Source organism: Sceloporus undulatus, chromosome 1, assembly GCF_019175285.1.
Source record: "Sceloporus undulatus isolate JIND9_A2432 ecotype Alabama chromosome 1, SceUnd_v1.1, whole genome shotgun sequence".
In the NCBI taxonomy this organism is placed as follows: domain Eukaryota; kingdom Metazoa; phylum Chordata; class Lepidosauria; order Squamata; family Phrynosomatidae; genus Sceloporus; species Sceloporus undulatus.
In genome coordinates, this window is record NC_056522.1 from 177,035,333 (window position 1) to 177,048,230 (window position 12,898).

Consider the following 12,898-nt stretch of genomic DNA (forward strand, 5'->3'; position numbering starts at 1 on the left):
TAACTATGTGGTTGAGCTGGTTCTCAGCAGGTGATTGCCTCCTTGGAGAGGGTAAAACATATTCACTTACTTAAGATGTGCCCTATCCCTCATCTAAACGCAGTACTAGCTATTAGAAAGAAAACCAAGAGAAATTTGACATTATCTGTGTTATGAACCTTTATGATCAGACGGTTAAACAGCACAATAGGTAAGTATATTGAACCAACCCATAGTATAGCAGATTGAGCTTTGGACCAAAACCCTGGAGACCAGAGTTTGATTCCTGACTTGGCTGCTGGGTGATCTTGGGTGAGTCATAAACTCTCAGCCCTTAGAAAACTCCACGATAGCTTCACCCTAGGGTCACCATAAGTCAGAAAATATGTGAAGGCACACAACAATTATATAAACAGCAGACATACTCCATACTGTTACCTTTAATTTTTTAAAAAAGCAGGTATTTACATTACAAACTCCAGTCCAGCCTTCCCCAGCTGGGGCCCAACAATGATCCTGTAGACAAAGCAACTGCCAGATATGTTGGATTGCAACTCGGCTGGGGCTGGGGCTGAGGGTACCAGACTGGGGATGGTGGAATTATTGACTTGTCTGACCATGGACCTGCATGTTGCAAGTTAAAGATATCTCTCCAGCAGGAGAATTGGATAGACAAGGCTGGAAAACTGACCGACCCATGGCTGCTTACCTCCCTGCCCCCACTTTATAGGCCTGCAAATAGCTCCTCCAAACAGTTTAAACTCAATTTTCACTATCCACAGTCTGAGACTAGGGCATTTGGGGAACTTCCTGGGGGCATCTGAAGGGAAAAACAAGTGACCATGAGAAAGAATAAATGTCTTCATCCTGGTTTCTCCCTATGAACAGCTCCCACAGGAACATTATTTGGGCAAACATGATTCTGGGAGCAAATGTTTGCCAATATAATGCATAGTGCTACCCAAATAAGCTCTCTCCCAGCATAACTTTCGCCAAATGAAATGTCTGTTAACCTTGGCTCCACTACCTCCTGCAAACCACCATCTAGTTTCATATGTGAACCTGTTGTGAATCCAGCTCATTCAAGGGGAGGGTGGTGGTGGATGCAGACTGGCCTGGGCTTCTTCTTCCTGGCCCCAGGATCACCCTGAGAGTACCACAGATGCCAAAGTGCAGGCAGGACAGACTCTGGTGCCATTGTGAATCAGGCTGATCTCTTGCACCCCACGCAGCAGCCTGGCTGGAATACTCAGGTCTAGCCCTTGCTTTGGCCTCCTCTCTCTGCAGGAAGCTTTGGCAGTTCTCCATCCTTGCCCACAGTTTATGGGCCTGTGTTCGTAAACTGCACATAGGATTGCCATTTTTAATTTTTGTAGCAGTAGTGTTCCAAGGGCCTTTAAATGCCAAAAAAGAGGAAGTACCGTTTGAAACTTTAAAACCCACTGTTGCAATCTTAGTCTTGCACGAAGACTGTCCTGCTCCCTTCTCTGATTTTTTTCACCAACTCCACTTCTTCATTACCATGAAGTGGACCTTGGCCCCTGGAAGCTTAAGCCACAATGGACCTCTTAAGGCCTATGGCACCAGGAAGACACTTGGCTTTTTTGTGGCAACTGACTAAATCCAGGTATTCCTCTGGAAAAAGATCCCCCCACCTCTTTTTTCCCTTCTTACAGCCTAACTGGTTCTTTTTCCTTTTTCCCATTGGCACTCAGCCTGCATATTTCATTGCTCATCCCTTTGCTCATCCCTTCCTGCCCATAATGTATAACTTCAGCAGAATACTTTTCTACATGCAAACTTACTGCTGGCCATTCTACTTTTTATCCTTTCAGACTATTGTTTCCTCAAACCCTTTCATTCATATACTCCAGGAGTAGGCAACTCTGGAAAGCTAGGGGCCTGGCACGAGCCCCTTAGGAAACCTTGGGGGGGGGGGGAACACACCTTCTCCCCAACCCAAAATATATTACAATATAGTTTTTTCTCTCCAATGCCTCTGGGGAGGTTTGAGGGCATTTTCATCAAGTTTGTGGTTTCAAAAAAGGCCTCTATTCTGAGTGTAAATTTGCCGTGAGGCTGAAAAATTGCTAGAAATGCGCTTCATGCGCCCAGTACACATTTTAGAACATTTGGGGGCAAAAACGGTGTTGTTGGTTTTTAATTCAAAAATTGTTTTTGATCCAAGGGGCTCGGAGGGCCTCCAAGCATGATGGAATTGCCCTCCGAATGAATGAATTTAATACGGCACATGGCCAGTACCAAAATATGGCAAACATACAAAACATGTAACATCAGGTGTACCTCCACACTGCCTAGAGTGCATCTGGGGGCATTCTGGAGCAACGAATAATTGCAATTTGTTTTCCTTTTTTTTAATCCCTGGGAAGCTTGCAAGGCCACATGTGCCTACCCCTGCTATACTCCACGTCTCATCCCAATAATAATAATAATAATAATAATAATAATAATAATAATAATAATATAATGATTTATTTGTATTTCCCGCCTCTCAAAAATTTACAGCAGAAATGTTTGATCTCATTTTTACAACTCAGTCCAGAGTTAACCTGCCCCTTTCCTTTGTACCCCTTGGCTCCCTTCCTGTTACTTCTCCCACTTTCTGGGCCATTTCTTTACCTGCTTATCTAGACAACATCTCCTTCCTGTGTCTATAGCTAATATGGGATTTTAGTTCTAGCACACGTGAGCTCTCGCTTCACTAAGAGGCCACTAGTCATGGACATTTCCCATGCTGCTTGCTTAGGATTGTTCTAGGGGCAAGCCAGCAGAACTGCAAGCTCCATTGCTAAGAGCAGCTCAGCTAAAAATTGGCTGGAGAACCAAGGAGAGAGGCCCAGGAGAAGGAAAAGCTAACAGAAATAGAATAAGCAATGGAAAGATATGCAGGGGATTGAAGGAAGGGTGGGTGGAAAGAGAGGAAGGGGGCAAAGAGAAAATCATGGAAGTATAGGGAAAGAAGAGAAAAAGTCCTATACATTCTTATTGTTTAATCCAGAATATCATGTATTGTACAATCCAGCTATTCCACTGCGTAACTTGTTTGAAACACTCTTCATATTGACCTCAGCGCTGAAAACTTGCTTGACAGAAGTTCTTTTCTCCATCCTGACTGTCTGTTCAGTTAAACAGTAAAAGCAGTAGCTGAAAAGAAATCACTCTGTTGTTTAGGGGTGATGAAGAGGATGATGGGAATGAAAGCTGGAATAGCAACTTTCCTAAATGGTCATAAGGAGAACAAAAGTTTCTATCGTATATTTCTCTGCTAAGAGACATACAAATTCTATCATAAGAGTCTATGTCAGAACGCAGCAACGTAAGTGACTCACTTTTCCCCCTCCTATTTTCTCTGCCCTTTTATTTTTTCCAGCTATGTGAATCAACTCTTCATTTTAAGGCATAGTAGAGGGGAGAAGGTAAAAGAAACTAGAAAACAGTATCACAAGGGTATATCTCATATATATTAAATTCACATCGAGAATGAGAGGCAGCTACTTGAATTTATAGCTGAAAAAATTAAATAAAAATAAAACCAAGCGTATATCCTGGTTCAAGAACTTGGGTCTGGAGAAGGAAACCCACAAGCTACCAGCTTTCCAAATAGCCAGGCCATGGCTATTTATCCACAGATTCCTCCTCTTCCAGCAGGTTGCCCTTTGAGGTGAGTGAACCTAGAAACTCTGACCACTACACAGTGCTGTAGATTACTTTTCTGAAATACAAAGGGACAGTACCCTCCTAATAGTTTCATGCTTAAAACTGCTAAAGAAGACATTAAAGACAGAATGTATGTTTTCAGGCTCTTGCAACTCCTACCTAATAATCAGGGTCAGACTGTACATTCAACTGTGTATGCTTCTTTTGGCAGAAATTAAGAAGATGCCCACTACTTAAAGCAATAAACCAACCAAACATTAGAAAAATAAAAATTATAATGGAAAATGCTATTTTGTGTGGCTTTTTAAAAAGAGAGACAGAAAATTCTCCTTGATTACTCCCCTAAACTTCCTACACCTTTTTCAGTGGTACTATGGTGAGCCACTGTGAGGTAGTAGTTTGTTTGCTGGACTATGATTTTGGAGACCAGGGTTCAAATCCCAGTTTGGTCATATAAGCCCACTGGGTGACCCTTGGGCAAGTCACACTCTCGCAGCCTCAGAGATTGACAATGGCAAACTCCCTCTGAAGAAACTTGCCAAGAAAACCTTAGGACTGCCTTAAGTTGGAAACGACTTGAAGGCACAACAAGTGGTAGCATACTAACAAAAGTGGATTTGAAAACTTTGTTTCAGAGCTACATGACTTTACTGAGATAAACCTGTCCTCAGGCATTTCAAAACTAGTCAGACCTGCTGAATGACTAGTTGTACGGTCTCCTTAAAGTAGGCCCTCTTTTAGAATCCCCCTCCCCATTTCACCTCAACAAATCCACATAATTTACCTGCCGTCATGGGTGTTCTTATATTACTGCTCATTTATAGAGTCTTAAAGAAGGGGACAGAACGTATTTCATGATTTGCCACCACTGCTGCTGCCACCTGCTGATGATCCTGTTGCTGTCCTACACTTACTGGACTGTTTCATCAGACTACCTGGCACTTATGCAAACATCCCACCTAACAAATTTTGTTCAGCTCAGATTGCTTGTCAAAATTAATGGAAATGGGCCAGAACAAGACAGTCGCTGCCTCAGGCAAAGCATAAAATAGCAGCCCCTTACCACTGCATGTATTGACACTCTCTGGACCAGCAGCTGAATCTTACAGCACTTGGGATGGGGCAATGTCCTCCAGAGGAAAAGCCTAACTTGAGGGGCCTGAGACAGTTGGTATGGCATACACAGCTCTGTCCTGTAACAGAGAGAAAATCAGGGAAGAAAAGCTGTGTAGCTGCCACTGTGATCGTCTAGCAGAGGGGTCAACACCAATAAAAGAAACCCCCAAGTGGTACAATCCAGTTAGGTTTTTAAAAATAAAAACTCAAATAATAGAAGCGCCATTTTTTTCTTTATTAATTTTGTTTAGAACAACAATTTCTAGTACAACTCCCTTCATAAGAATAGCTCCTGAACTCGGAAACATTATCTCATATTACCAAATGTTCTCCAAACAGGCTAAAAAGTGTGTATGATTTGTAATTGAAACTTTTCTCCAAATTTTAGGAATTTGAAATGTCACTCTAAGGATGCAATCCGGGAATCAATCCCATTGAAAACAAGTCATAAATGTGAGAAAAAACATATATAGGGTTGTGCTGTCAATTAAGTAAATTTCACAGGAATGGCTACATGTACAGGATCCTTCTGACATGTTATTTCCCACATAATCAGCCTCATTTAAAATGAAATTAAGGTAATGGGACAATTCCTTTACTTCATACAAACACAGAATATAAATAGCTTCCTACAGATGGCACTACAAGTTACCTGCCAGGCAAAGGAACATAAAGTCTGAGTACCCCTTATTTGAAATGTTTGGTACCAGAAGTGTTCCATATTTTGATATTTATTTATTTTTGAATACCTGCATTTGCATAAACATAACAGGACATAATGCTGATCAATGTAGGTATGCACTCCCATCATTTCACAGATCCTTGTGTCTCTCTTCAGCCTCATAAATACAGTACAGGAACATACTACACTACTTACATTGTAGCTCAAAAGGTTTTTGATTTCAGAGTACTTCAGATTTTGGAATTCCAGGTAAAGGATACTCAACTTGCATAAACCATACTTAGAAGCTATGTTTGCCGCTGCTAAGGGTTTGATTGTTTAGCCACCCAGAAACCTGGACAGTAGTAACCTCTCTTCTAGTTCTATTCATATGTCATATTCATAAAGACTTGGCCTATTACCAACCAGACAGATATGTAGGATTGTATAACCAACACTGTCTGCAACAGTGCATACCTAAATTGATCAGCCCAGATTTCAAGTGTAAGAGTAGAAAAAGTAAAGAGCGTTTGGCCTTAACTATTTGCTATATGAAATTCAGTACTCAGCAGAATCACGCTGGACCTCCTCCTCAATGCAGTTGTAGCACAGGCCTTGCTAGCACTATCTTCTCCCAGGAAAGTCCCCTTCTGGCATTTAGGGACATTCTGAATTTCAACAGAATTTTCCACCACCAGATTAACATTGCTCTTTTTTGTGCCGTCAGTGTGACCCAATAAGGACTGGATCATGTGATTTAAAATCAGCCCTGGTCAGGTGGCCTTGTACAATATGATGGGCAATGGTTTGTCAACTAGTCAGTATATAAGTGTATGTATATGTGTGTGTGTGTGTGTGTGTGTGTGTGTGTGTGTGTATATCTTCACAGACTGGGGGAAAAAGAAAGTCTGACATCATTATGGGCTGAAAATGGATCTGGCTGTGTAACAGATGACTACTCTGTCACATGGTCAGCAACAATAGCAGAACTCACCAAACAGCTATCCTGATCTTCAGGCACATGATTCAATCAACCATGAATTTTCAGAAAGACACCTGCCCCATAAACCTGAGTGAAGACATTCCAGATTTATACTGACATTAAGAGAACCAAGAAATCCATCTTGTAATATATATTTTGCTCCCTCCCCCGCAAACCCTCAAATGAAACTCTGTACTGTGCTTAAACAATGCTGATTTTCCATCCACGTTTGTTTCAAGTGTTTGTCATTTAATTCAGCTTTACCCAATGTGATGTCTGGGTACAGTTGCTAACACTCACAGGTTATCCGTTCCTTTGGAATCCTATGCCATTGTAAAATCCTAGGACCTTTCACACTACACAATTATAGTGCTACAATTCCACTTTAACTGCTAGGGCTTTCCCTACAGAATCCTGGTCTTTGCAGTTTGGTCAGAGGCGCTCTCAGAAGAGAGGGTTCTAAATACCCCTATACTGGAAATCCCAGAATTCTACAGGACAGAACCAGAGCAGTTAAAATGGAATCATAGCACTATAACTGTACAATCAGCCTTCTGTTTTCACAAGGAATCCATTCTGCAGATATTCAAGCCCCATAGGCTTGAATGGGGGTGCGTGCCCATGAGCAGTTGCGGGCGCACACCCAATTTTAACCCCCTCCGTTTGCTCCTCATGAGTAAGCAAGGGTCACAGATCTGAAGTCTACAAAAACGGAGGGGCAACTATAGTGTGAAAGGGACCCCAGTCCACCTGCTCCAGTAACAGAACACGGCAAAATAAGACACAGCCAAACCACTCCAGGTTCTTAAAAGAGCTCTGCAAGGGAGAGGAGAACACATCTACTGAAGCGGGAGTCTATGAGGGTGGAAGCAGATGATCCAACTGTTTAAGAAGGTGAACGAGGGATCCTGTCTGTGGTCTCATTCCAATGTGATCTCAGGTAAACAGGTTTTTGGTACTGCTTAAAAAAACGCTGTAAAGCCTGTTTGATCAGAGACAACAGTGGGACAAAGAAATATGTACAAACACCATAGGCAGGAAAATCACCATTCATATGCTTTTAAACCTCTTAAGTCAGTGTTTCCCAAACTTTGGTCCTCTAAGTGTTTTGGACTTCAGTTTGCAGAAGCCCTAGCCAGTTTGGGCAATGATCAGAAATTCTGGGAGCCGAAGTCCAAAACATCTGGAGAAAGTCTGGGAAACACTTTCTTAAGTGGTACATATTTATTTCTTACAGTCTATCCAACTATTCTCCAAAGAGCTCAAGGAGCCTTATTACCTGTCCATAAGCCATGCTACAGCAGCAGGTGTTTGGAAAAGTGTGCTGTGGGACAATTTAACTGCAAATGACTTCAGCTGGTTAGTCTGAGAGTGTATTCCGAATTTCTTGAAAATAAGCCTTACTGAATCCAGCTTCCGGCGTAGACACACACTGTACCAAACTGCCCCGTGTCCAAGATCAGGACTTGAAACCTCCAAAGACATCATAAAGACCACATTTCATTGTTAGGTTCCTTTGGAGGTGAATTTTACATGGAAGAGCTTTGATGGGCCAGTTGTTTAGGCAGCATCTCACAAAGCCACAATGTGCTATGCTCAGTATGTGCTAACTCCCTTCCACTGGCATTTAGAGATTCTGCATGATACAACCTCACAACATATGGTCATTCCACTCACCTATCCTTTCTTTCCTTCCCCGCTTCCACAGAAAAGTCAAATTCAAGCATTCCCTCAAAGCTAGCATCAAAATTGGGAGGGGGTCTGATTATAGCAGGAGAATCAGCTGAGCTTCTGCCCCTGGAACTATTGCTAACCTACAGCTGCTTAAACTGGACCTTGCACTCTTCCTCCTTTTTTCCCCTTTGGTGCATTAAATGATCTTTGGACTCTGTAATCAGAGCCTGCTGTTTCTGGCACAATTTCTTTTCTTTTCTCTCTCTCTCTCTCTCCTCTGCCCCTCCCCCTTTCCTCTTTTTGGCCAAGAAGCTGTTGCAACTGGAGCCGTCTCCATTTATGTTATCTTTTTAGACAGAAACTGTACTTCCAAAGGAGGCACTGAAGAGCCCTTGCAAGTGGGTCATAGGAAGCCTGTCTACACTTTAAAAATAATATACCGTAATCACACTTCTGATGCACTGCATTCTCATGTATACACACACACAAAAGCAACTCAACTACTAAACAACACCTGCTGCATGTCGGCCCAGCTACTTCAGAAATGTACAAAATCTAAACAAGTTCTGTGCTCCCTTTCATACCAATGATTCATACGGAGGGTGAAGAAAGTGCACCAGTTGTCAGTACAGTAGTTTGGCTGGCTATTACGTAAGATGAGCCGGATGTGAAATTTCAAACTTTTTCGTACCAATAGTTCTGAGTTTGGGGGTTTTGTGTTCCGATAAATAAACTTAACAACTGTTATCCTTAAAAAGAGAGAGGTGGAGATTGTTTTACTAAGTGTAGCTTCGGCATGGTTTACATGTAGCATCTATCGCTGCATGTTATTTCTCTAAATTTGGGGGAAGCCGCTTTAAGAAACACAGAAACACTTTTACTTGTGCGATCTAATCCCTATGAATGGCTCAGATGTAATTTTTACTGATTTCAGTGGGACTTGCTTCTAAGTCAATCTTAATCAGACAGCAGCTAAAGGACATCAGTTTGTTAGTCTTTCAATCTGGTTTATCCTAAAAATCTTATCTAAACACCATTACATTAAAACAACAACAAGTTTTCACATCTATTTAAATAACTTCAGAGGAGGACAAGCTCCATTAAACATGAGTAGACACAGATTATTATTATTATTAAAACACACACACAAGTAGTGCAAAATTTTTACACACGTCTTTCCTCCTGAAGACATGTTACAGCGTTAAACGAAGGCAGATCAGACACGAAAAGGAAGAAACTCCTTGTAGCTGTTATGCTAGATGTTACAATACTTGTCTGGACAATGGAAGTGTTCCCTAGGATACAGACTCCAGTACCTGTCTGGCACCACAAACTGCTAAGCCTTCTTCCATCTTTAATACACACCAAGGATACTAGCTCTTAAGCATAAAATTGTTTTTTGTGGTTTTTTTAGGAATTCAGGTTGTTTATCAACTACAAAAGGAAGAAAACTATTATTACGAATCTCCAGGAAATTTCATTCAAGGATTTACCTGGAAAAAATCTTGACTACATTGCTTCATCATGATCTTGGTTTCTAAGGAACCACTATGTAGTTTGAAAAAGAAGAAGCTTTTTTCTTTAAAAAGTAATTATTATTTGTTTAGTTACTGAGTTTAGATCGTTCCCAATGTTGTCTGCCAACTTGTGGAACAGATTTGCTATCCCCAAGCCTCCAGAAAACTTCCTGGACTACTGGGGGGGGGGTCCTCTGGAGGAGACAGAGGTTGAGGTGAAGGGGAAATCCTGTTGCTCAAGCAGAAGTCCACTCCTGTGATAGTGGACACAGTGCTACAGAACCATCATTAGCTTATAAAAAACTGGACATAACCTGAGAAAAAGCCAAGGCAGACCTGCCAAATTCACACCTTGAATGTTCCCTGTTTTCCAGCTTGGAGGGGGGGTGTTGGTGAGCTGAGGCCAGTGGCTTACTCTTCCTCCTTTTCTTAGGACAGAGAGCAAGACCTGGATGCAAAGGTGCATGCATGAGTATGTCTGCAGACCTTGAAAACCGGTTCCTTGTCACTTTGGACAAAGGAAACCAGAAGTAATAAAATAATCAGAACCCACGCCATCGGGACCGAAGCTGGGACCAGATCTTCCCTGCAAACATTTACAAAAGCTTGAAAGAAACCCGAAAGGACTTCCCTCTCATGTGAATGGGTAGTATTCAGTTGGATTTCTGCAAAGCAACCAGCTGGCTGATCCTGATATTCTGCCTTGCAAGTGCTGGCAGAGAGGAAGAGAGTCTCAACTTTTGTAAAGGACCTTTGCAGGGCGGACACAGGATGGTATGAAACAGAGCTGTGAAGCAGACATGTCTGTCTCTTCCCCTGCCAACGCTTGGTCAGTGGTCAAAGTCTTCTAGCAAGAAGAGAAAGATATGCATATAAGCGAGTGCCAAATGAAAGTAACTACAACTTGCATCTACAATTTAAAAAATACACCACCAGTCATGGTAGGATATCAGTATTTCTGCCATGCGAATGACTCCAAGAGAAGTCAGGATCTACTGAGAGGAGCAAAGCTTGGGTTGTACTCCTTTCAAAAGGAGGCAAGTTTACAATTCTCCCTTTAAAAAGGTGTTTTCGCAGCAACTTTTAGGAAGACAAGTATTCTCTCCCTGCCACCACCAGAAGGCCATCCTGAGGCCCTAAACCAGAATCTGGTTCTTCCCTTAGATGCACATCTTCAACCTGGTTGAGGAAATTTCTTTTCACTAACTAGAAAATTCAGCCCCCATCTTGGCAGACCAAGGCTCCAGGCAAAAATAATCCAATTTGACAGCACTTGCAGTGGCATGGCTCCATGCGCTGGAATTCTGGAAACAAACTACAGTTTCCAGAATTCCAGCGCATGGAGCCATGCCACTGCAAGCACTATCGAACCGATTTGGATGCAGCCTAATAGAGACTCTGTTTGTGGGGGATCCTTATATATGTTTGAAAAGATTCACACACGAAGGCTCTGACACCCCTCCTGTTTTCAGAAAGCAAAACTGGAGGGCAAATAGATGTCCAGGGCATCTTTGGCCTCCTCCGGCACATACCTAAAACTTAGCAGGGCCCTAAAGCAAGTTGCACTGTAAACAACACACTCACACCTTGGAGAAACTCTTGTACACGATGCACCGAGACCGAAAAATAAAAAAGAGGAAACCTTTGCAGCAGGAACGCAAGCGACCCAGAGGCAACGCACCTGCGATCCCTGCTCTCATTTGGACTTGAAATCTGTTCGCAGGAAGCCAAGTCACTGGGGCAGGCAGGCTCTTTTCTTTTCAGGAGGCGGAGGAAAGAAGGTAAGGTAAAAAAGGAAGAAGGCAGAGGTCTCCAAAGGGTTACAAGGGGGGAAAGCAAACCCATCTTGGAGGAGGAGATCTGGGCTGCTTGTGGGGTGGGTTTGCTTTCCCTCTTGTTACCCCTTATCTTTCCCTCCTAACCAACACATGGGGAGTCTTGATGCATTGAGAAGCCACCCCCCACCCCCCAATAAGGCTTGCCTTGAGGCCCCTTTAGCCATGGCCTGCACCCTGGAGACCCAAAGCAAAAGACCACCCCCCATAGCTCCCCATAGCCCCCTTCTCCAGCCCGATCCTTTCTCCCTTCCCAGCCCAGGAGCTGCACTTACCCCATGCAGTTTCCCCCGGAGAACTAAAGCATTGGGTGGGTGGCTGGTGCTCCCTAATCTCCCCCCAGCTCCATATGGCGCTCTCCTCCGATGGAGGAGGAAGAGGAGGAGGAGGAGGAGGGGGGAATGCAGCTCTGGAAGGAGGAGGAATCGGAGGATTTAAGCCTCCTCTCTCCTCTGGCTGCTGCGGTCACGAAGCATTATACAATGGAGGAGGCAGGGAGGGAGGGAAGCAAGCCTCCTCCTCCTCCAGGCTCTTGGCCAGGCAGAGAGAGAGAGAGAGAGAGAGTGACGCCAGGCGAGGCTCCGGCCAGCTCCTTGCCCTTTGGCTCCCCAGGCAAGCCCCGCCTTGCAACTAGCCCCCAGGCAGCCAGCAGCTCTGGATCCCCTTTGCTCTCCTCCTCCTTCTCCTCCTCCTCCACTCCTCCTCCCTGCTCTGCCTCTCCTCCTCGGCTCCCTCTCTGGCTGCTGCTTCTTCCAGTGGGCCTTTGTCCCGGGAGAGCAGCAGCAGCAACACACACAGAAGCGAGACACAGAGGAGGGATGCAGGGTCTGGCCTCTCCTCCTGGAACAAGGCGATGATGGCTCTCCTTGGCAAGGAAGGACATGCAGGGGGAGGCTCCCGACTCCTACAATCCCAGAGCTGGGAGGGATTCCCCCAAAGGGCTAGCCACCCCAAGCCTCCTTCGGCCATGCAGGGATACACAGAATGGGAACCCAAAGGGCTATCTCTCCACTTCAACCCTCCTTCCGCCATGCAGGGATACATAGAATGGGAACCCAAAGGGCCATCCAGTCCAACCCTCCTTTTGCCATACATAGAATGGGAACCAAAAGGGCTATCTATCCACTCTAACACTCCTTCTGCCATGCAGGGATATATAGAATAAGAACTCAAAGGGCCATCCAGTCCAAGCTTCCTTCTGCCATGCAGGAATACATAGAATGGGAATCCAAAGACTATCTATCCACTCTAAACCTCTTTCCGCCATGCAGGGATATATAGAATGGGAACTCAAAGGGCCATCCAGTCCAACCCTCTTTTTGCCATGCAGGGATATATAGAATGGGAACCCAAAGGGCCATCTATCCAGTCCAAGCCTCCTTCTGCCATGCAGGATTACATAGAATGGGAACCCAAAGGGCTATCTATCCAGTCCAACTCTCCTTCTGCCATGCAG

At 43.9% G+C, this 12,898-nt stretch overlaps 1 protein-coding gene across 4 annotated transcripts in view; it reads right to left on the reverse strand.

The window, feature by feature from the left end:
• The window catches only part of SERTAD2 (SERTA domain containing 2), a 130,844-nt gene that overhangs the window by 29,001 nt on the left and 88,945 nt on the right, over positions 1-12,898 (reverse strand). Inside the window, exons 1-2 of one of the 4 annotated variants that reach the window (XR_006102337.1) lie at positions 11,718-12,077; positions 10-10,454 (exon numbers count right to left, since the gene is read on the reverse strand). The exons of 1 other annotated variant lie outside the window; for it this stretch is intronic. Coding sequence is in view for 2 of the 3 variants with exons in the window: in XM_042453451.1 (XP_042309385.1) it covers positions 11,289-11,452 (164 nt within the window). In the remaining variant the exon portion in view is untranslated. Of the gene's footprint in view, positions 1-9; positions 10,455-11,288; positions 11,650-11,717; positions 12,078-12,898 lie in introns of those variants that run through there. 2 more of the 4 variants (XM_042453461.1, XM_042453451.1) reach the window with 2 other exon arrangements.